This window comes from Punica granatum, chromosome 2 (assembly GCF_007655135.1).
Source record: "Punica granatum isolate Tunisia-2019 chromosome 2, ASM765513v2, whole genome shotgun sequence".
Taxonomy (NCBI): Eukaryota; Viridiplantae; Streptophyta; class Magnoliopsida; order Myrtales; family Lythraceae; genus Punica; species Punica granatum.
The window spans coordinates 35,633,054-35,655,670 of NC_045128.1; the positions used below are offsets into that span (position 1 = coordinate 35,633,054).

General features: G+C 37.0%; 4 protein-coding genes across 4 annotated transcripts; 2 read left to right on the forward strand and 2 right to left on the reverse strand.

Annotated features, from left to right (window-relative positions):
• Window positions 1-142: 142 nt before the first annotated feature.
• LOC116193915 (TMV resistance protein N-like) lies at window positions 143-7,968 on the reverse strand. The gene is made up of 8 exons (XM_031522656.1): window positions 7,244-7,968; window positions 6,806-6,997; window positions 6,284-6,299; window positions 4,735-5,643; window positions 4,327-4,615; window positions 2,928-4,236; window positions 525-586; window positions 143-421 (listed from the first exon to the last, which is right to left on the reverse strand). Exons 1-5 carry the CDS (start codon window positions 7,426-7,428, stop codon window positions 4,436-4,438), a joined length of 1,482 nt encoding a protein of 493 aa, XP_031378516.1. The 5' UTR covers window positions 7,429-7,968; the 3' UTR covers window positions 143-421; window positions 525-586; window positions 2,928-4,236; window positions 4,327-4,435.
• Window positions 1,075-2,929, reverse strand: LOC116196383 (putative adenylate cyclase regulatory protein). The gene has a single exon (XM_031526070.1). The coding sequence runs from the start codon at window positions 1,972-1,974 to the stop codon at window positions 1,177-1,179; it is 798 nt and encodes a 265-aa protein (XP_031381930.1). The 5' UTR covers window positions 1,975-2,929; the 3' UTR covers window positions 1,075-1,176.
• Window positions 7,969-9,260: 1,292 nt separating the features above from the next.
• On the forward strand, window positions 9,261-10,932 carry LOC116196390 (NAC domain-containing protein 62-like). The gene is made up of 4 exons (XM_031526076.1): window positions 9,261-9,483; window positions 9,562-9,818; window positions 10,017-10,169; window positions 10,395-10,932. The coding sequence occupies exons 1-4, from the start codon at window positions 9,303-9,305 to the stop codon at window positions 10,623-10,625; spliced, it is 822 nt and encodes a 273-aa protein (XP_031381936.1). The 5' UTR covers window positions 9,261-9,302; the 3' UTR covers window positions 10,626-10,932.
• Window positions 10,933-14,152: 3,220 nt separating this feature from the next.
• LOC116196392 (NAC domain-containing protein 14-like) lies at window positions 14,153-16,086 on the forward strand. Its single transcript, XM_031526077.1, has 4 exons — window positions 14,153-14,445; window positions 14,664-14,947; window positions 15,376-15,516; window positions 15,608-16,086. The coding sequence occupies exons 1-4, from the start codon at window positions 14,262-14,264 to the stop codon at window positions 15,845-15,847; spliced, it is 849 nt and encodes a 282-aa protein (XP_031381937.1). The 5' UTR covers window positions 14,153-14,261; the 3' UTR covers window positions 15,848-16,086.
• Window positions 16,087-22,617: the final 6,531 nt, after the last annotated feature.

Sequence of the window (22,617 nt, forward strand, 5' to 3'; positions counted from 1 at the left end):
GTTGTTCAATAGCAAGTGCTTGAACCTTCCTTAGCAAGTTTCACTTTTGCATAGTTTTCTTAAATTCTAGCTGACTGTTTTTTCTTCTTACAAATACGATAAGTTTGACATTTCTGAGGGCATTTCTCAACAGCTGTCGATCAAAAATCAAGAATCCGAAACAGATATTCATTCAAATGAGTGAATTAGAAAGTAAATAAACATTTCAATTGCTTTGTAATGCTGTACCCAACTATCAGATAGACGTATCTGCAACAATTTGAGTCTATGAAAATCACATTCCACTTCTCAAAATTAAGAAAATCCTGAATCGATCTCTTCCCACATTGCCAGCTGCTTCTTTCCTTCCATTCCAACCAACAGTGCAAGTAGTCAGCAAGCCAATTAAGGAGCTTATCTTCCTTTCTTGTTTCTCTGATAACTGATAAAGCATTAAACGAGATATAGACAACCATTAAAATTAAAAAAAAAAAAAACACAAGCGAACCGAAAGAAAGAAACTTTAAGAGTTATTTGACACTAACCACAACTGGAAGGGTCTCCGAATAAGTAATCCTTCATGAGTCAGATAACCGGACATTCCTCACTATACATTGATGATATCCAGTTAGAGATGACAGAAAAATAGCTGGAAGATGTCAAAAAAGGTGACCTAGGGAAAACAGTTACAAGTACTTGCTGGGGCAAGCTTCTTATTCTAAAGAAAGGAATTCGAAGAAGCATGGTTTGCGACAGGACATAGGCTTCAAAATAACACTTTGTCAGATAGTTCGAGGTTATAGAACTCTCCATTCAATATGCTTCGAGAGCTAAAAATCTCATCCATCAGGTACCATTTATTTGAGGTACATGATAGTGATAGTAATACACGAGACAGCATTATCAGTAATCAATCAAATATCGATCTGGCACCAAACAGTATGATTAAGGCAAACACACAGGGCAATTCAGAAAGTTTGCCTTAACAGTTAATCCTATCAAATGTCTGCATTGACTACACTACCTAGTAAACAATAAATGGTGCAGAAAAACTGACTCTGCCATTTACAAACCAAAAGTTCGAGACAAAAGCGATGAATATCGAAGGAAATTCTCTCTGAAGTTGTAAACTCACCATAGTCTGATATTGAGAGATTGAAGTCCATCATAGAAGTTGTCCGTACCCCTCAATTTCACTTAATATCTAGAAATTGATCTTAAATTTATCTCTTCGTGCTCCAGGATTTCTGTTAGATTATCACAGCCTGAGATATTTAGCCACCGTAAGGACATCAGCCCCGAGACATTTGGCAACCTTTTAATTACTTTGCATTGTCTGAGATCTAACGTTTGCAATGATTCCAACTCATCGAGTCCCTCTAGGCCCTGTAGCTTCTCGCAGCCTCCAGCATCCGAGCTTTCCAACAGCTTTAAGCTCGACAAATCAGGCAATGTTTCCAAGGATGTGCAATTGCAAATCTCCAAATTCCTCAGGGTGCACAAATCGTCAAGGCCTTCGGCTTCAACCAGCCTTTTGCACTCATTAGCCTTTATCGCATTCAACAACTTCAGATTCGATAAATCCGGTAGTCTTTCAAGATTTTTGCAGTATGAGACTTCCAAGTATGTCAGAGCTTCTACTCTCTCAAGCGCATCAAGGTTAGCTATTCTCGGGCTTCTAACTGTCAGGCGTGTTAAGAATGCTAATCTCCCGAGACATCGAATTTCCATCAGAGAGCATGCACATAGTTGGAGCTCTGATAGGTTCTGCAAGTTTGAAAGATCCGGTAATGCATGAAATAGATTGCATCCGACAACAGATAGATCGTGAAGGCCTGGGGGAAGGGTGGGAAGGGATCGAAGTCTCCCGCAATTTACAATGCTGAGCACCTTTAGCCGAGAAAGTGCACCAATTTCCTCAGGTAAGCTGCTAATCCCTGTTCCGTGAAACTGTAAGAATTCCAACTTCGATAACCTGGCAATGCCCGGGGGCATCTTTGCCAAGTTAAAGCACTCAGAAAATGTCAACTGCTTCAGATTAATTAAATCAGGGAGATTCGGGATTGGCACCGGTGACTTACAAGTAACTTGAAGATTAGTCAACCCAGTAGGAAGTTCAGGGAGAGTGTGAAGGTCATGGCATCCACATCACTAATCCAACTAAACAAAAGTTTCAGTTCCTAATATACTCAAGTACATTCTATACCAATGAATTAATATTAAGTAATAAATATATTTTATTAATTTGTCCTAGCTTAGTTCACTAAACATTTAAATGAGTTAGTCTAAGCTAATCCATCGATTTCTCTAATTTATTCATTCAACTAACTCGTTGCTTCTTATTCCATAGCAAAGACATATTCATATAAAGTATCAAGGCAAAAGTCTCATTGAATATTCAAGGAACATATAGAATAACATTCCAATAAATGATCAAGATTAATAATAAGCATGGTATGCCCAGACAACTCAAGTCATCCAAATAGCCAAATCAAACGACCGTCTTGACTCACTTTGACAAACTCTTATCCGACTTTAGATAAACAAAGATAATTGAGTATAGGTAAGATCATTTAACAAAGTATATATTAACAAACCAATTTAGATCATCATATACATAAACAGTTACTAATCTCAATATGTGGCTGTACTCAATCAACATTCTTAGCTAGTACACACTTTGATTCAAACAAGTAAGTTCTGATCAGCCATTAATGCAAAAAGATTAATCAAAGTATCATTCTTAACAATCACGAAAACGTAAACTTCTTCACAACTAGTGAAATTCCCATAGAATGAACTTTGATATTACAATCAATGACCTCCTCAACCTAACTATCCAATCATTAAACCAGACCTTATAGTAAGGTTAAGTGGGCGGAATTAAGTGTAAATGTTCGTGTAGACATAAGAAATAAACATGCCAAAGCCATGAAAAATCAACTTACCGATCGAGAACCTAAGCTCAATCTTCTTCTTCTCCTTCGAATTTAGTTCAGCTCAGTCGTCTCCGTCGCTCTCCTTGTCTATAACGCCGTTCTGTTCTCTGTCTCAGAACAGAGCTGAAGCTAAACTTAGAAGGCTCTGATGGTGGTTTATCGTGAATAAGAACTTAATGTTTTGTTCCATAAATGTCTACTCATAACAATTATCAATAAATATGTAACAAAATAGGTTTATGTGATATCTCAATCCAGCTAAAACGCGTCTTCTTAGATAGATAAAATTAGAAAAAGAAAAGGAAAGTTATAGGCGTTAGAAAATTGAATTAACTGAAATACCAAGATCTCACATGTCAATAACGTCGAATCAATTAATTAATCAGAAGCGCACCTTGATTAATTACGGAAACTGGACGTAAGCAAGAGACAAGTAATGCGATCTTTCAAGTATATACGTCAAGACGCGGGTTGTTTCTCTTTTCTAAGTACTGACGCCTTAAATTCATAACCTCTCAATTGCATCTAAGTGCTTGAGATTATTATAATTTATAATTATGTCCATCATCAAATCAAAAATTACCTTATGGCATCTGCATATTAAACCCCATACTATACCGAAGACCCATATGTTAAACTTTAGTAGATCACTTAATTCGCTCGCAATGCACAGGTTAGTTTCACTAGTAAGCTTATATAGAAGGAGATGGCTGCGATGACATCATAGTGTTGGGTCTAGTTGTCCCGAGGTAATCCTACTAGGCCCATGCTACCGATGTCGCATTACACTGACGTGGGCTTGGGCTCATGTGGACAAACTGGACGAATCAACTGGGCCAAGTTAAAGCCCGTGGTCCGTCTTTCGGCCCCAATGATCTGTCACGAGTTCGGCCCAGGATAGAATAAAGGCATGGCGATGACAAAAAGAGCAGCCGGACGATGCTGTGCAGGCCCAGGCAGGACGTGAAAAATAATACATTATATAGTTTTGCACAGCACCTCGGACACGTGTCGATCTTCCATTGGCCCAACGGGGTTCCCACTTCTCACTCCCTCACGACGACTTTTCAGACGCTTCTTCTCCGAACAATCGCCAGAAAGAACAAAGAAAAATCAGAGCACTGAAATCAGACTCTCTGTTTCTTTTCGCCTTCCGTTTTCACATTCGATTCGAACTCTCTCTCTCTCAACCTCTGTTTCTTCTTCGATGAAACAGATGAAATGAATGGAAGGCGGTGGAAGCCCATGGGGAACAATCAGGAATTCTGGTAATATAATGGCAGTGTTGAAGGGAAAGGACTTTCAGCTTCACAGCCATCTGCAAAGCAAGTTGAAATTATACAAATCAGAAATCAAAGCTTAATACAAAGATTACACACAAAAAGAAGACGACTTTTGTTCGTATGACCTGGATTGAGTCCCAACCATCTCCAACATCGCATGATGTCAATTCCAGGACAACGATGTTCTTTAGATTTAAATTGGCTGGCATAGGCATCTGGTTCATCAATATAGAACTAATGCAAACTCAACCATCTCAAGTTCGATAAGCAGCCATCAAAATCTCCTTCCAGAGCAGTACAATGTAAACGGAGGAAACTCAACTTTGATAGCTTTCTAAACTGCTCTTCGGTGAAACACGAGTCTTCGGACCCAACTCTAAAATCAAGATGGATGGCTAAAACATTCTCCGTACCCTGCTCCACAAACAACTGAGAATTAGTAAACAATGAGATGAAACTTCTCGAAAGAAGTTCTAAGATAAATTAAGATCTAAAACGCCCAAGGGTTAGTGCAGCATTTGAATTATTTATACCTCAGAATTGTCCAATTCATCCCTTGCTTCTTCATAGTACCACAACCTACTGCGTTTTCCCGGTTGTCCATAATTTTCTTTCCGGACAATTTCCTGACCGAGGTCTTTGAGTTGATCATGCATCCACAGCTTGTTATCTGGTACAATCTTAATCAGAGACATTAGAAGGAGGATGTCAATTCCACCTTCCGGGAAGAAATTGCAATCTTTCCACATATATGAGGGAATATTTTTATCTTCTCCTGTGAAGAGGCAAGCAATATCCAAAAATATCTGCTTACGCTGATGATCCAATGCCTCATAACTGATCCGCAACTTATCTTGGACTTCTGCATATGGGATTGCTCTCAACTTCTCTAGAGTTGACTCCCATATCGTCTCGCTTTTGCCGGATAGAAAAGAGCCTATAACCTCAAGGGCTAAAGGAAGCCCTCCAGTTGTCTCCACAATACCCTTAGCCAGAGCACTCAATTTTGCCATGGGAGAGCCTTGACGGAACGCATGCTTGCAGAAGAGCTGGAGAGCGTGATCTTCATTCATCTCTACAACTTCATATGTCCACTTCACTTGAGGTACTTGCAAGACAACCCTGTTTCTAGTTGTAATGATAATTCTGCTTCCTGGACCCAACCAGTCAAGCTTTGCTGCCAGTGCAGTGAGCTGACTGGCATGATCAACATCATCGAGAACAATGAAGACTCTCTTGTCACGGAACCTGCGCTTAAGCTCCTCAGTTCCTTCATCCACACTAGTGAAATCCTGACGTTCACGCCTTAAGATATCAGCAACTAGCAGACTTTGCAGGTACTTAAGACCATTCTGTTTTACCGATTCACGAATGTCATTGAGGAAGTTACGACCGTCAAATTGATGCAAAATCTGATTGTAGATGACCTTGGCAAGAGTCATCTATCACGACTCGAAATTTTAGCAGAGTTTCCCCAAAATTTTCTTAATATTCATTACCTCATAAACTATTCATATAAAAGTATGCCTTCCATAAACTCCCAAATATATGTAACTAATCCAACAAACTCTAATATCTATATACATTTCAAGAGAGTGTTATTTCTCTCCAACATCAGTAAGCCAACTAAATAAAAGTTTCAAGTCGTAACATATTTATAGCATTCTGCATGAACTTACTACCTATATTACGAGTGGGTGTAGCTGCAAAATCCTTTAAGCTGATCGTCGACGTCCAAAAAGATTCTCCCATGTTGTCAATCTAGCTCCTAGCTTATCTAAAAAAATATATACAGGAGTGAATTGCATCTTCGATGAGTATTAAATTCTATAATAAAATAATGTATCAAACTTGTTTATTTACAGTTATATTACTTACTTCAAAATTACTAATGATGTATATATACCTACTTTCCCTGTTCAACCATAAACCCCCCATAATTAGTTTCCCTGTTCATTAGGCTACGACTCAAGAATCGTAACTAACTATAACCTTGAACTTTGTCAATCCAATATTTTACCTTTACCTAATCACGACCTCAATTTATCACAATAAGCAAAGCTTAAACTGTATAAATAATACAATCAATCTCACATACCTAAACATATCAGTTGATTTACCCAATTATAAGTTTAACCCCTTCCTCTCGGGTGCTTCCCCATTTCCCCTACTCAATATGCTCTCAATCCGCTCGAACCTGACTCCCACTTTGCCCGGTTACTGCTGTCACCCTCACATCCTCCTCTCCGCCCTTCCTTTCTTCTTCTTCTTCCGCCGGCTCCTTCTCGAGCTCCCCTCTACCGCTCGCTCGCTCGATCTCGCCCTCGCTCTCTTCTCACTCGCACTCTCTCTCTCTCTCTCTCTAGTGCTCTGTTTCTTCTTCTTCTTCCCAGCAAAACGAACAAAGAAGGAACAAGAATGAGATAAAGGAAATGAATGAGATGGCGGTGAAAAGGATTGCTCAGGGGAAAATTTTGGGGCCACGTGGAGCCATGCTACCCAAAAGTATAGTATATGATATATATATATATATATATATATATTTACATAAGCATGTAAGTATATGTATACGTATGCGTATATGAAAAAAATGCCGGGTCTCACGTCGTCTTACCGATGCCTCCGATACCCCATATCCCAATCATCCTTACATCTCTCGCGCCAACATCAACCAATCGGATGACTGCCTCCAAGCGATCCTCAATCCCAACTAAGTTGTCGGTCACAAGAAGATGAGCTTTCTTTAATTCCCTCAAAATCTCTGTAACTACTAGCTTTATTAACTGGCCTTGGTGTCTGCAGGATTGCACATGTTCATGTAGAAACATTAAAAACAAAATCCAAAAACTGATAATTATTAAGAGGAAACACTAACATACAGGAGCACAAACGATAACGATAGCGACAAGGTAAATCAAATTAACGGATGTCAACAAACATACTTGACAGGATTCAGCAAATTGAGCTCGGAATTACACTACCAAATTAGGACGACAGAATATCAGCAGGAAGAGGAGGTCACTGTTAATTATAAATGATTACCCATTTGCCACATTCTTCAGATCCCATCCCTTTAGTGCTCTGACCTCAGCTAGAGCATCCCTCCATTGCTGAACGATGTTCGAGCTGTATCCCTTCACGTGCTGTGAAAATGCTCTCTTATAATGTCGTCCTGTTTGATGCCGAACCTCATTGGGCGTGACATCATAAAAAATGGGCAATATCATCTACCCTGTCGAGTTCCTACATTCCACCATCTGGGCCAGTTCCTTGAGGCACCATTTACTGGAAGCATAGCCCGTGGAGAAGATGGGTACAGAGACCTTTGATTGCTTGATCGCCTCCAGGAGGTTAGGCCTGATTTGCTCTCCTTTACGGAGCGCCTCGTCGTCCAGAAAGGTGCGTATCCCAGCATCTACAGGGCGTTGTAGAGGAAATCAGTGAAGCCTTTGCGAGTATCCGGTCCCCTGAAGCTCAGGAAAACTTCATACTCATAGCCCAGTTCGAATTCCGCTGAGGATGCGGATAAATGTTCGGCTAGGACATCAGAGTCCCGAGAGATGGCATCATCTGAACTGGTAGCCGCAGATTCTGCACTTCTTTCGCTTGAAGGAAACAGTGAGAAAAAGCTACAGCACAGGCATGCCCACCAAGGATAGCCATTACTCCCACAATCAACACCCATTGCTTCTGAAACCAAAGAGTTTCAATCAGATTCAGGGGAAGACGGAGACTCAACTCTGTTCTCTGCCTATAGTGTAGTCAACTCTCTCTCTCTCTCTCTCCCTCCCTCCTCGTGAAACCAAACAGTTGTTGACTTTAAACGGTCAGTGCAGTACACGGTAAGGTTATGGAAACAGGAAACCGACATGTTTGGTCGACATGTTTGATCAACGCAGCGAAAAAAAGAACTGGTAGTTCATATTCTCTGTTTTCCCCTGCCATGGTCTGCTAGTCGTGTTATAAAAGTGCATATATAACAGTATTTGCTCGAATTCGGCAAAAAACAGTATTTGCTTGATGCATGTGACATGCACTTCAGAATGCAATAATGGTTCGGTGATCGGAGAACATTGGTGCACGGTTGAGAATTTTTGAAGAATGTCATTCCTCAACAGAAAGGCTATATATGTACTCAAAAAATGTCCAACAAGATCCATTCCAAAGTTTCCAAAGTTTTAGGATTGTTCTCAGTCCAAAAAGAATACTGGGGAGCTAAATGAAACTACCGTAAAAATGCTTGGGCGCAACGAAACTTCCCTGAGAATATGTGAATATGACATGTCTATTCCTATTTCTGGCGCCGAGTAGGGTGCAAGAAATTGAGGAAAAAAAAAAAGGTACGAGTCTTGGGAAGCAAGGTTTGGGCTTCATGAAGAAGCTATGCATTTTTATTTTTATTTTTTATTTTTGTGAATAAAGCTATACAATTTTAAATAAGGAATTGCCGATTAATTAATCTTTCCCAAAATAAAATTCGCATTAATTCCGTTCCGTCGTCAGCTTGGTCTTTACTCCAGTTGGTTTCGATTTATAACAACTTCACGCAGAGATATTTTACCACATTACTAAAAGCTAGAGATCAGCCTAGTATTGTACTTCCATGCCTTGTAAAGCATGTGCCAAGCAGAAACATCACACTGGAGCGAAAAAACCCAATAATCTATCAAAGACTCAAGAGTGATTCTATTATTGTGACTGTGATGATTTCGAATATAACATTTGTCTGACAGTCACTATGTAACACTATGGATGTCCTATCTCCAAAAAAATTAGTTGACTGTACTCTTGAGTTCATTACAAATATTCCTAAAATCTCTCCTTTGCACAATCGAAGCGGGATTAAGGCAACCAATTTTGGCTGAAAGGAAACATTCTTTTTAACAAATTGAGAAAGGAAAATGAGTTAAGAAAAGCAATGCAAGTGCCTTGCGGTGGAGTTTACTATGGAGACACCCTTTTCAGACAAGGGGAGCACTTCTCGAGTAAGGCAAAGACTATTAAGTTGACTGCTTTGACTCCACACAGTATATATATATATATATATATAGTATTCAATCACTGCATTTATTGTGCCTTATCAACCACACTCAAGCCAACCATGGAAATGCCACCCATTCTAGGATTAAATTTTAGCCCCACAGGCAGTGAACTTCTCATATACCTGAAGCAGAGGATCCTCGATTACTTCGAGGATCCTAATTACTCGAGGAGCCGTCACTTAATCCCTGATATCGAGCTCCCAGACTGGGATCCCAAAGAACTTCCACACCAGTACAATAGTAAGTGTTTCGGCAAATCCTTGCGTAGTCATAATCCAACCTTGAGGTACTTTGCTAATCATCTTGGCGTTTATACAGGGCTATCGGCAGTGAGGTCCAATGGAAGGCAGTGGTTCTTTTTCTGTTTTCGGAAAGAGAGGACCGTTGCGAACGTTGGTTACTGGAAGATCACCAGTTCGGATAAGAAAGTGAAATGCGAAGACACCCGTGAAGAGCTAGGTAGGAAGAAGACGCTGACTTTCTACCGAGGGCGTGTTCCAAATGGGAAATTGACCAACTGGGGCATGCACGAATATCACCTAAATCAGTCCTATCTCGGCTACAACATCGATGAGGTACTTCGTACTTGTTATATATCCATGACATGTTAATTCGCGCAGGGGCACAAAAGTAGTTACTAATCATCCCTGTCCTCTGTCACAAATAATTCCTTAACTAGTTCGTCCAACAAATGAATCGTGCATCAACTCTATGTGTTGGTGAAAAGCTATATAAATCTTCTACTTGATATAATTTGTCATGAAATTTTGCAGATGCCCTTTGTTGTCTGCTGTGTGTTCAAAAGAAGTGGCAATATAGATTATGACAATGATGATAAATCAACCTTCCACGAAGAGGTCTTGAGCAACAATGCTGCCACGCCTGAAAGCCCGTCTCCTACTAATCGAAGTGCTTCAACTGTATCGGTTAGTTGTTTTCTTTCTTCATTCATACTTAAGTCTCAGAATCAAAGTTTCATCATAATGGTACTTTGCGCAACTTCAGTTGCGAGTGGGAGAGAAAAAATACTAGAAAACCTCACTCTTCCGATAAATCAACTAATGATCTTTTAAACCAGTCCATATGATATAATATCGGAAAGGCTTCAGATATTATCATCTGATCTGATCATTAATTGATTCGCGATGTAGGAGGAAGTGTGGCAATCATTGCCCGATATTCAAGAACTGCCAAGTGACTCCTATGCAATTGGAGGTGATCTGGTAGAAGAGCCGATTATATATGACTCATATGCAGATGCAGCTGGTCCATCTCTTGAAGGGCTCTTTGATGGCAATAGCTCCAACAATTACTCTGCGTCGACACTCGAGACTGATGATTACAATCAGCAGTACCAAGGTGGCTGGAACTCGTTCTACTAGTAGCAAGGGCAAGGGGCTGCAATGGTACGGTTAAGTCTAGTCAGGATGTCAGTTTGTTCGGCCATGGAGCTAGCTAAGTTTCCATGAATATGATTGTTGTCGTGTCTAGTATTTATTGTGAGATGTGTTCCAACTGTTACTCGTAAAAGAAGTGCTTAAGGGTGGCTTTTGTAATTTGCTTTTTATTGTTCACTTTGGTTTTTGTTTCAATGCTATGCGTGTTCTATTATATGAAACCAATGACAATGTATTTGGTTTAAAAATTACTAAAGTTGTTGAGCAATGATTGCTTAAGATTTTCACTTGACGTATCCCAAGCGTAAAGCTTGAGCAGATAGAATAGTGAAGCCAATCATTTTATAAATCCATGATTTTCTCATTGATTTTTCAATGTGAGATTCTAACCGTCAACACTCACTTCTGTGTGACAACACTTGTTCTTTTCACTTTCCTATACGTGCCACGTGTCCTTAAACACCCACATTCAATAACAGACCACGAGCTAGACCATGAGTAGAGCTTTTTTCTTCTTCCTGTGCTCGGGCAAGGGTACTAATAAGAGGCATACCTTGGCTACTCTCAGCACTGGGTCTAGAGTAGTGTGAGTGTACAAGAATGCGCAAAACTATAACATGCTCCGATACCATCTTAAATTACCAACTATGGCTTATATGAATTTGAGTACATCTCTTCTTTTTAATACCACACGGGAATTATAAACTGGTATAAGTACATGGAGTACATACCACAATGTGATGAAGGATGTACATTAAAGTGAATTTGGACTCCACAATCGTGCTACTTTGATCTCCTTTCCACATGCCGATTCAATTAACGCCATTTATATCCATCCCACAAGATTCAAATGAGTCATCGATACGTAGATTGTCATCAATCATGTAAGGAGCAGGAAGTCGACTTTTCATTAACTTGCTATATGTTGGATCGAATTGGGTCGACTTCAAAACATTAGGAGCAAATTCACCCAAAATATATATAGTGATAGCAAAATTGAGGGCAAAAGAAAATTTTGTCCATAATAATAATTCATGTGCTCTACAAAGTAATAAATAAATAAATCACATTGTATTTAATAGGGTTAATTTTTTAGATTAAATTATTGTGATTACCTTAAAATTTGATATTGTATCAAAGCGGATTGTGGGCTTGACACCTCACCATGCACAATGTCGAGAGCAACCAAAATGGCCCTCATGTTAGCCCCCACCCTCCGAGCACAGAGGACAAAGTCCTTGAGGCTTATAACCACGAGGCGGACTTCTTCTTGCACTTCGGGCTAGAGGAAGAGGGGATAACTGATGAGGCCACACCTAGGTCGGTTTAAAATGAGACGCACATGTAACATAATCTGCTCTAATACCATGTAAAATTTTCACTGAGTCTATAAGTGATTGGATTAATCTTCAACCCAAAAGTTCGAGTTGATAAGTTATGAAACATAATCTCTTATAAACTTGTGGTTTACGATTTAATTTTTCTGTACGGGACACAATATCTCTCACCACATGACTTTACAAAATGATTGAATTCACCATCTTACTAGTTTATACTTTTGATTCGAATGTAAATACAATCAAATATTGGAAATGAAGATTTATTCTTCAACCAAGTTTGAAACATATTATCGATTGAAGGAGCTTTAATTATCTGTTTTCAAAAAAAATTATCTTTTGTTTGGATTGTGAGAAATGGAATAAAAGAGAAAAAGGAGAGGAAGGGACAGGAACATGTTTAGGAATTTTAAAAAGCTCTTTTCGCCTTCATATAGCTCAATTTCCTAGGGTTCAAATAAATCATTAAAGTTGAAAAAGAAAAAGAATTAAAATTAAGAAGGAATTTTCTTAAACATAATCAAATTGCGTGGTTAACCAAGTATACTAAGAGTCTTCGATTCGAACAAAAGATTGAAGCCGAAAAAGGATGAAAAGAAAAGGAAATTTTCTTAATTATTTCCCCTCTTTTTCCCTTGATTCAAACGAAGCATGAAAATTGAAAAGAAAAATAGGAATTTTTTTCTCAGTAGAGAAAAATAGGAATTTGTTAAGCATAATTTGATTTGTGCTCAACCAAATAAGGTAAGTTGGGTCTACTTTCCCTCCTCTCTCTTCCATTTCCCTCTATTTTCCTCGATCCGAACAAGGCATTTAAAGTTGGAAAAAGGCCAGAAAAGCTAAAACATAAATTTTGTTGACTATAATTTGATACGTGATCAACCTAATTGCCTAAGTTGGGTCCAAGAAGTTGTAAGGTAAAAAAAAAACTAATTTAACTATAATTCTCAAAAAGTTTTTTTTTGTCTGGATTTTCCAGCTATTTCTTTATTATCAGTTCTCTCTCTCCCCTCAAAAATTGACCTTCTTTCGGTAATCTTTCATAAAAAAAATATTAAATTTTGCCTATAGAATTTCTCTTTTGCTTTTGGGTTGAGCTGATTCCAGTACAATTTTAATAGTTTGTTAGTCCCACTTGTGCTTATGCCCTGTACAAGCAGAATGAATGAATTTACTCCTAGTAGAGATGCTATACCAGCGAAGGTGTTATCGAGTTATGCATTAGCTCGATAGTCATCAGAATGTGTTCAAGTAAACAAGGAATATAAGTAGCTACATGGAGTCAAAAAACACACCTACGTACCGGGGCCAAGCAGATACCTCACTGACTTTGATTGTGTTGATAGATTGAATAGAATAAATTACAGTCGAGAATTTAAGAACCGAACCTTTTTACATTTTCAGTACTAAATTGTTGCTTAATAACTGTTATCTTGTAAGAAGTCAGGCTCTTAGAGCAAGTCCAGCAGCACCCAATCAGTACCGCCATTGGACTTGCTCCGGCATGGTGGCATTGCCCGTGGCGGTGCTGCCTGCCTGGCACTCCCCTTGACCCTCCCATGGGAGTGCTCCGCCGATGGGGGCAGGCCGCGTGGCCTGCTCTAGGCCCACACGGCCTGCCTCCTTTTTATTTTTTTAAAAACTAGTCAAAGAGGCAGTTTTAATTTTTATTTTATTTTTTAAAAACAGAAAAAAAAGATAATTATATAAAAATAATAATAAGTAATTTAATCAAGTTTTATAATTAGTGAAAATGATAATTATCTTTATGAATTTAGTGTATGAATTCCCCATTGGCACCCAAATAGAGTGTCAACTATTAGAGAAGATTTGCAAAAAAGGATGTGAGTGTTATGACTTTTGATGTGGCAAATATGTGATAAGTATAGGATCCACATTGGCACCCATCTTATTGTCAAGCATTGGACTTGCCCTTACATGTAATCAACAGCCCAAAGTACCCTTCAACTAGTCCAAATATATATATATATATATATATATATATTTTAAGAAAAGTAATAACCAATTAAATTGCCTTGCTGCTGAGTGTATACCAAAAGGCACTTCTTAAACAAGAGAAGCACTTCTCATCCAAGGGGGATAGACTCCAAAACATTGTTAGAAGTTTGACTCCTGTCCACGTACGGTCCTTAGCTATAAAATGATGGACTCAAAGCTTTGCCCCCAACAAACGACATAGCCCTTTCTCAAATAAAAACCCGAACTTCGATTAGTATTAGTGTTTGATTTCTGCTTACATACTTTGCGGAGATTCCCCAAAAATATGGAAATCCCAAACATTCCTGGGTTAGATTTTCACCCAACGGATGACGAACTTCTTACATATTACTTAAAGCAGAGGATTCTCAACCACTTTCAGGATCCAACTCGATCGGCTAACGCTCATACAGTTCCTGATATTGAGCTTTACACCATGCATCCTAAAGAGCTGCCCCGCCAATTCAAGAGTAAGCTAGGCCGACCTTCACATCATTTTGCTATTTTCTATGGTAAAGTGGTGATGTTCTAATTGTATTTCTTACATGATGGTTTGCTAATATATGAATGTGTCGTAATGCATTCATATAGTAGCTTTTGTCTAATATATATAATCCATTCTTTATTTTTAAGTATTTTTTCCCTGATGGACTCTGATTGATTGCTTTTGCGCTTTTTCCATATGAAGGGCTTGCGAAGATAAAGTCTAATGGAAGGGAATGGGTCTTCTTCTGCGCACGCAAAGGGAAGTATCGCAACAGCAGTCGTGCCGAGAGAACCGTTCCAAACATCGGTTACTGGAAAGTAACCAGTAAACTCAAGAAAGTGAAAAGTGAAACTACCGGCAATGAAATAGGTAGTAAGAACATATTAACCTTTTACGAGCGATCTCCTTCCAATGGGGCGAAGACTAATTGGATCCTGCACGAGTATCACCTAAATGCGTCTTCTCTTGGCTACAATGTCAGTGAGGTAATTCTATGTACCCAAGTTCTAATTTGTGCATGGGCTCAACCTAGTCATTATCAGTATTCTTTCAAGAGTTTGACTAACTAATTTCCAATTCGAGATTAAGGTACTATCTGTTGGAAGTGCGACAAAAATAGTTCGAGCTACAACTATGAATAGTACAAACTAATAAATTACAGAGAGAATTTCAGAAATGTAAAGACGTAATTCGTATTCTAGCTCGTTCAACATTCACTGAGAATACATCGGTATTTAAAGCCCAAACACAACTTACCAGACAAACTTAAATAACAAGTAACACTAAAATCAATATTTTTATAAATTATTCTAAATAACTACCTAGACATTAAAATGAGCTTGGTTTACCAATATATCTTTTCATCTTCCAATGCAATATAATCCAAGTTCACATTTTCCTTGAATTTATGCAGATGCCCTTCGTTGTTTGCCGCTTGTATAATAAAAGCGGAAATTGCGATGAATCGACTTGTCATGGAGACGAATCGACCAACTGTGCCGCTGCAGCCACATCCGAAACTCATGCAACTGGTTATCAGTTTACTTCGCCTGAGGTAGGTAGTTTTCGTCCTTTAGATGATAGAGTTTAAAACAACCTCGTTGGTTCTGATGCTGATCTCATCAAATTGTCAATTTTTCATGTAGCTTGTATCGGAGGAAGAAATTTGGCAATCGCTCCCCCAAATTCAGCAACTGCCTTGCAACTTATCGAACTACGGTAACTACACCGGCAGAGCAGAAGAAGATCTTTACACCGATGAAGCCGGTTCATCTTCGGGTGGATACTACACTGGCGGCAGCTCCAGCAATTGTTACTATCCATCTAACGATGAAACAAGCTATTATCAACCGTGCCATGGTGGCTGGGGCTCGCATTACTATTAGCGGGGATGAACGATTATCTTATATTCAGTATAACTTTTATGCTAAGTGTGGGCCATCCAAGCCACTATGTTGCTCAACCCTATGGAACCGATAACATAAACGTATCTTAGTACTATTGTGTTTGGCACTATATGTCGCGATGATTTACACGCGTGTTTTAGGGCTAGTGCTTGTGAAAATCTGGCCTATGATTTTATGTATATCTTATGTGTTTGAATATACTATATGTTGAATTATCATCAAATTATCGCGGAATCTCTTTTGTTAAAAAGAACAACACCCCGATTTTTCCATCCCTATGTTGCATATTGGATATGGAATTATCAACTTTCAGTGGAATGAATGTTTTTTTTTTTTTTGATAGTAAGCCAATGGTCTAAAACAATAATAGAAAATAAAACAAAATAGAGAGATATATGAGTCCTACCAATGATAATTGAATCCATAACTTTTTAATTCTGAATAGGCGTTATATCTCATTACACTAAAGCCCCTTCCAAAATGAAGGTAAATTATATTAACATATGATGGGATCGAAAAAAAGGTCAAATTTTAGTCAATGGAGTTGCTTTTTGGCCTTATTGGAAAAGCTTCTTTTTTTTGCTGTATACCTTATTGGAAAAGCTTACTTGGGACCAAAGAGCGAGCTTTTCCAAGAAGTTCGGTTATTATTTAAATCCCAAACTCGAAATTAAAACCTTCTGTTATGTGGTCACGGAAGCTTCCGGCGACATTCTGGAAAGTTCTTGTACGGAACTGGCTGACCCTTCTCCCTCTTTCCTTTGTTTTTTTGGTGTTTTTTTTTTCTTTTGGTGTAAGTGATCTTTCTCCCTTCGGTCCGTCTAAATTGCAAAGTTGACCTCTTTAAGTCTTGGATGAATCACCAACTACCGCGTGGACTCTCTCTTTTTCTTTTTCTTTTTTTTTTTGACGTGTGGCGAACAAATTATTGATTTTTATAGATGACCCCCTAAAAGAGTCAAAAAAATTTTAATTTCAGTTTCCTTTTTAACCGATCATCCTCTCCCCCGCCCCGTCCACACCCAACTGAAACTATGAAAGTGTAAATGTATGGCTTCGGATGATGAAATTTTAAAAATCGGCGCTATCTCTTTCGACAGTTTAAAAAGTATGAAATGCAAATAAAATTCGAATAAGTTATTGTTAATGAGATGAAAGTCCTTAATAATTCTTGTACATAAGGAAGTTGAAAATGTCATGGAATCAGACCTTCTTCTTATGACAAAAAAAAAATAAAGTTTACATTTAAAATTATTAATTACTATATGTATATGGTTTAAAACAGAAAAGATGGATTTTGTGGAAGCTGGGCCCGGTGCTATAGGCTTGCCCGCCCACTCCAAGCCCATAAAGTTGGGAAATGTGGTTCCGGGCCTCAAGGTAATTCAAAATCACGAAGGTAATGGGAAAAGAATACAATATACATGCATGCACATATTATTATTTTTTTATTATTAAAGAAATGATTGCAGGTCGCAATATGAAATCTAGTGGCGAGTGAGAAATTTTTCCATACACTCAGTCAAATGCTTGTCGTTCTCTTCCATTTTTATTTTGGCTTTCACCTCATTTTTGCCCTAAATAATTGCATTGTCCAAATGAATCATAAATTTCCAGTTGCTCTTGTGGTCGATCATGCTTTCCTTTCCACCTTGAGAACCCTTTTCTCACCGGTTTGATTCCCTGGAGTGGTAGCCCAGTTTCCTTTCTATTTGATTTCCCAATTTTGACATTGTCCATAATATCTTTTTCCTTTTATTCTTCACTTTTTTTCTTTACAAATAAAACATCATTCTTTTTTAAGTCCAACATTATCCATAATCTTTTCTTCCTTTTATTCTGCACTTTTTTTTCTTTGCAAATAAAACATCTCTCTTTTTTAAATCCAACAAGACCATGGATGGAAACCAATTTTGGTATCAAGCCCTATTAATTTACAATATCATGTAATGTGCTCCTTCTCATTTTTATCTTTATTTAATCGTATTTGTAATTTCAATATTGTTGTCTTTCAAGAAAATTAAGTCTTTTTGTTCAAAATCTACCTATCTAAGATATCTGCAACATGTATCCGCAATTAAATATGATTAAATATGTATAAAAGTATGTTATTGCATATATGAGATATCATTGTTGCCTAATTTATATAGAACTTTCTATAAGAAAAGAGGAACATATAAATTTAATTGAATTGAGATGATAATTTAAATGGAAAAAATATAATATAGCTAAACTTTGATTAAGTGTATATTTTTAAGTGGTGCAAACAATAAGTTTGACAAAATTACTATATGTGTAAGAATTAAGACAAAGAATTAAAGAATTATTATATTACATTATATAATACATGAAAATGGATTGTTGTGAACAATATTGTGACACGTGTCACCGCTTTTCTGTTTGCAAAAAAATTCACAAATATTTCATTATTTTTCATTTTTATCCTTTCCAAAAACTTCCACATCTTTTCTCACCATCTTCTTTTTTTAATAATTTCACTATTTTTAATGAATTCTTTCTTTATGTATAAATAACCTATTACAATTGGCCATCGATTTAGTTAGCCTCTTTTTATTTGTGATTTTAGAAATGTCCTAAATTTTCAACGAAATGCAATGATATATCAATCCATTAACTAAACTAATACTTGCTTGGCATTGACTTTATCGTGACCATGAGATGGTTTTAATGAATTTCGGACCCGTGCACTATAAGTATAGTTTGTCTAATTGAAATTGACAATATCAATTATGACCTATTATATTGTGATCGTGATTTTCTATTTAGTAATATTGCCAGTTTAAATTAAGATTAGTGAAGACAGATATTAACTTTAATATCATATAACATATTAATTAGTATGATCTTTTTAAAAATTTGGATAATTTACTAATAATCGAGGGTTCGTAATGTTTATACATGAGTAATTTTATTATTAGTTTCAAGTATACGTTGTATTGATCATTAGATAAACTAATATAATAAACTAAAATATTAATGAAAAATATTCTTTTAAGCCCGCCGCGGATCGCAACCTAGTACACTTTATAACAAAAGACAGCCCTGTAGGTATATATGAGCTAGTCCTCAAGCATGAAACTAGCAGCCTAAATTTTTCTTTTAGCCTAATTAGGCAGTCTCGAGTCTTGACGGCCCTCATATATACGTAGGACTGCTCATTGAAAAGGTTCACTAAGTTTGAGATCTGTGGGTAAATATTTGTTGAGAGTTACTCCACGCGAAAAAATATAATAAAAAAGTATGGATCTAGAATAAATTAGATTTTATAGCCTACCGGCTCAAACTTTTTTATTGAAGATGAGCTCAATAATTTACAGGTCCAGTGATAGTTTACATAGTATCAGAGCGGGTTATGTTCCCGCGCACCCATATAGACTCACACCACACCAATCTCTTGCGGATTTCTAATAGTTGAGCGTCTCCTCTCAGGTCCAAGTGTGACATTCATTGTCAATTGTCATCTCTCCTCCTCCTTAGTACGGAAGTCTAGTCCCGATCACATGAGTTAATGAGAGATTGAGTTTCACAACTTTTAACCTTGAGCTTTTATGTTAAAATTTTACATGGAATCAGAGCTAACAGTTCACGGTCGCCCAGCATATCAACCCACCCTAGCTTATAACGATACCGATCCATTCAATGTTTGAAGTTACCGACAAGAGCATAGAAATGGTAATAATATGACGTTTGAACTTAATATAAAGTAACAATAAAAGAGCAGTTAGGCAGAATTGTATTATTGCCCATAATTAGTAAGCACATAGCCATAGTCAAAAGCAATGCCCCTTACATCTATTTTCTTCAGCTATTATTGCTCGAGTACTATTACAAAGTTACCTATTCAATATATAATATATAAAATAGTTAAACCATATTGCGACAAGTGTAATGTCTGGCCTCCTTAGCTTCCGCCGTGTATTGCCACATATGCAAGTTTTCATGTGATTTCCTCCACGTGTCACCATATAATGTTTCTTAATTACATAATTATTATTCCAAAAAGAAAAAAAAAACTTATTATATTTTAATACAACACCAGTTAAATAAAAAAAGATGTATTAATAATCTATATAGAATTACATTGTACTATTAGTAAAAATCTATAATTTAAATAAAAAACATTACACGAATTTTACGAATTCGAATGGATAGAATTACAGCGTCGTATCAATGAAAAGACATGCAATAACAATTTGTAAAAATACAGCCCCGTATTAATATAATATTACACAGATTTTACCCATTCAATTGAGTAGAATTGGTATATTATTTAATAATAAAAATATTTATGAAATTCGAAATTAAACATAGTGTTTTAAACCAATTGTAGTACCTACTAATATTAATTTAAAACGTTACATGAATTTTACATAATAGAACTGGTGGAAATACAGTCACGTAATAATAAAATAAAAATCTATCATTTTTTTTGTTGTGATTTTCCATGTCTGTATTCGTCATGAAAAATACTATTGTTCATAAAAAAAATCTTTACTTTTTTCATTAGCAAAGAACATGTAATAAACTCTGCAACGCGCGAGTCTAATATCTAGTTAGCCAAAATTTCAATAGCCCCAAATAAGATTTAAATTAAGACAATATTAGCTTCGAACAATTCGACAGCGTCAAAGGACGTACGACAAGACCATCGCAAGATATCAATTACTGAACGAACACCCACATATACGTACCAGTAACATGCATGATTCTTATGAAATACGTTATGAAATATTCTCATATGTTAATCGAATGAGTAACTTGTATAAGATGCCATATGAATGTGGCGATGATTGCATTGGCATAAGAAACAATGGGAGTTTCGATTAGAAAGCAAGATATTTTACGCTTTATTCATCTTCCGAATCATAATTTTACTCAACTCAATTCAACTTTATTTTTCATTCAATTCAACAACACAATCATTACTTTTTTTTATCTTTTTCTTTAATTTAATAATAAATTCTCTCACATATTTTTTTCTAACTATTTTTTATAATCAATTTCTCATCTATTTTTACATATATATATATATCTTAATTTTTCATAATAAATTTACATACTTTCACATCTATATATACATATATATATATATATATTCTCACATATTAATATATTTATCAACAGTTACCATCATTACATAAAATCAAATTTAAACTCGAAAATCAAACCCACTGATTTGGTTGTTGGTTTGTTTTTCTAATTTCAATACATCCAACTTCATGATCTTGAATATATGTCCACTTGGCCATATGCAGCTTGACAATTACTTCCCATCCCGGGAAAGGAATACTACCTCGTGACTTCTGAAGGGGAAGACTGCCCCACTTTTCTCTTTCCTTGCCATTGCTCCATCTGCGTATTGCCAGTGAGCTGACTTTTACGCTTGAAATTCACCATAACCACTTCATGATTAGGATAAGACGTGGATTAACTTGAGATTAACCTCAACTATAGTAGATAGTAGATATATAAATCCCGATCTCACCCATGCAAAGGTTCAAAATCCATTATAAGCTATTTGTAGCTAAGATCTATCAAGTGAAAATTAGATTCAGTGATAGAAATTAAACACGTCGAGATTTCACAAAAGTAAATAAATCAATCAATGAAAACCAGACTAGGACCGGGCAATTATAGTAGAGTTTATCGTACGGACAGGGAACTTGGTAAAGTGATTGAGTCGGCATGCAACTTGTAATTTGGACATGGTAAGAAGCAACTGATCATGACATAATAGGTGAAGTCTATCTCAAGAATTCTACTACTCAAGAATACTACTATTGCTATATATAAACAGCCGCATGACTCACTTTCACACACACACACATATATATGTATGTATGTAAGTATGTATGTATATCACCAACAGTCGTACCTTCGATGTCCTTCTCAAGCTCAAACGCTCTCATCGAAATAGACGGCTCAACCAAAACAATAAGCTTAGGGATCGATGAGCGTGTGGTTTCATGGGCCACTTTCCAAAACGAAGAAAACATGTTTCCTTATAAAATTTGTGCATGCCGCAGATTTCCGCTTGATCATATGTTTATGTTCGGGTATGATCACAATCGTGTCATAGCGTGATCAAGTTTTCACATATTTGTTAAATTGATAGCACATACATGATACATCAATAGAACGACTCGTTTGTAAAGAAGAAACATGAACTAACCCTAACACGATACAATCGTTTTATTAAATTCTTTTTTTTTGGGTAAAATTAAATTAAGAGAGAGAGAAAAAAAAAAAGCGTCACGTTTTTAGCTGAAAAAACAATCTAGGTGAGGTCCACACACATTGTAGACACCCCCACGCCTATAATACGATCGGTGCAGCCAAGTCGGGCCCCGAATTGGAATGGGACTTGGGACATATATCGTAAAATCATTTATCAAGGTCGGCCTCGAGGAAGTTCAACACTCCTTATTCTACCATTTTCGATCGGGACAAGGCGAGAGCGTGTCATCGCACCTATTGATCAATAGACTAGCAATTGTCCCTGTCCTTCTATTTGGTGATAATTAATGCCGGAGCTTAGACGTCTCGCCTTTGTATTTCGTAATTCTAATTCAGCTTAAGCCCGTTTAAACAAAATTTAAAAAAGAAAAAATGGTCATAGTCCAATCCCAGTCAACCTGTCACTCTCTTATCCCATAATTTCCCCCTCATCATCTCTCACTCAATCAATGCTCCCAATTGGTCCCACCATTTGCCCCAAAAGTCCATCT

Coding starts and splice junctions, on each gene's coding strand:
- LOC116196383 (XM_031526070.1), bottom strand. CDS start 1,974: ATGCCCCCGGGCATTGCCAGGTTATCGAAGTTGGAATTCTTACAGTTT.
- LOC116196390 (XM_031526076.1), top strand. CDS start 9,303: ATGGAAATGCCACCCATTCTAGGATTAAATTTTAGCCCCACAGGCAGT. Junction 9,484..9,561: donor ACTTCCACACCAGTACAATA/GTAAGTGTTTCG, acceptor GCGTTTATACAG/GGCTATCGGCAGTGAGGTCC. Junction 10,170..10,394: donor GAAGTGCTTCAACTGTATCG/GTTAGTTGTTTT, acceptor TTCGCGATGTAG/GAGGAAGTGTGGCAATCATT.
- LOC116193915 (XM_031522656.1), bottom strand. CDS start 7,428: ATGATATTGCCCATTTTTTATGATGTCACGCCCAATGAGGTTCGGCAT. Junction 6,998..7,243: donor CTGAAGAATGTGGCAAATGG/GTAATCATTTAT, acceptor GCAATCCTGCAG/ACACCAAGGCCAGTTAATAA. Junction 4,616..4,734: donor ATGAATTGGACAATTCTGAG/GTATAAATAATT, acceptor TTTGTGGAGCAG/GGTACGGAGAATGTTTTAGC.
- LOC116196392 (XM_031526077.1), top strand. CDS start 14,262: ATGGAAATCCCAAACATTCCTGGGTTAGATTTTCACCCAACGGATGAC. Junction 14,446..14,663: donor GCTGCCCCGCCAATTCAAGA/GTAAGCTAGGCC, acceptor TTCCATATGAAG/GGCTTGCGAAGATAAAGTCT. Junction 15,517..15,607: donor ATCAGTTTACTTCGCCTGAG/GTAGGTAGTTTT, acceptor TTTTTCATGTAG/CTTGTATCGGAGGAAGAAAT.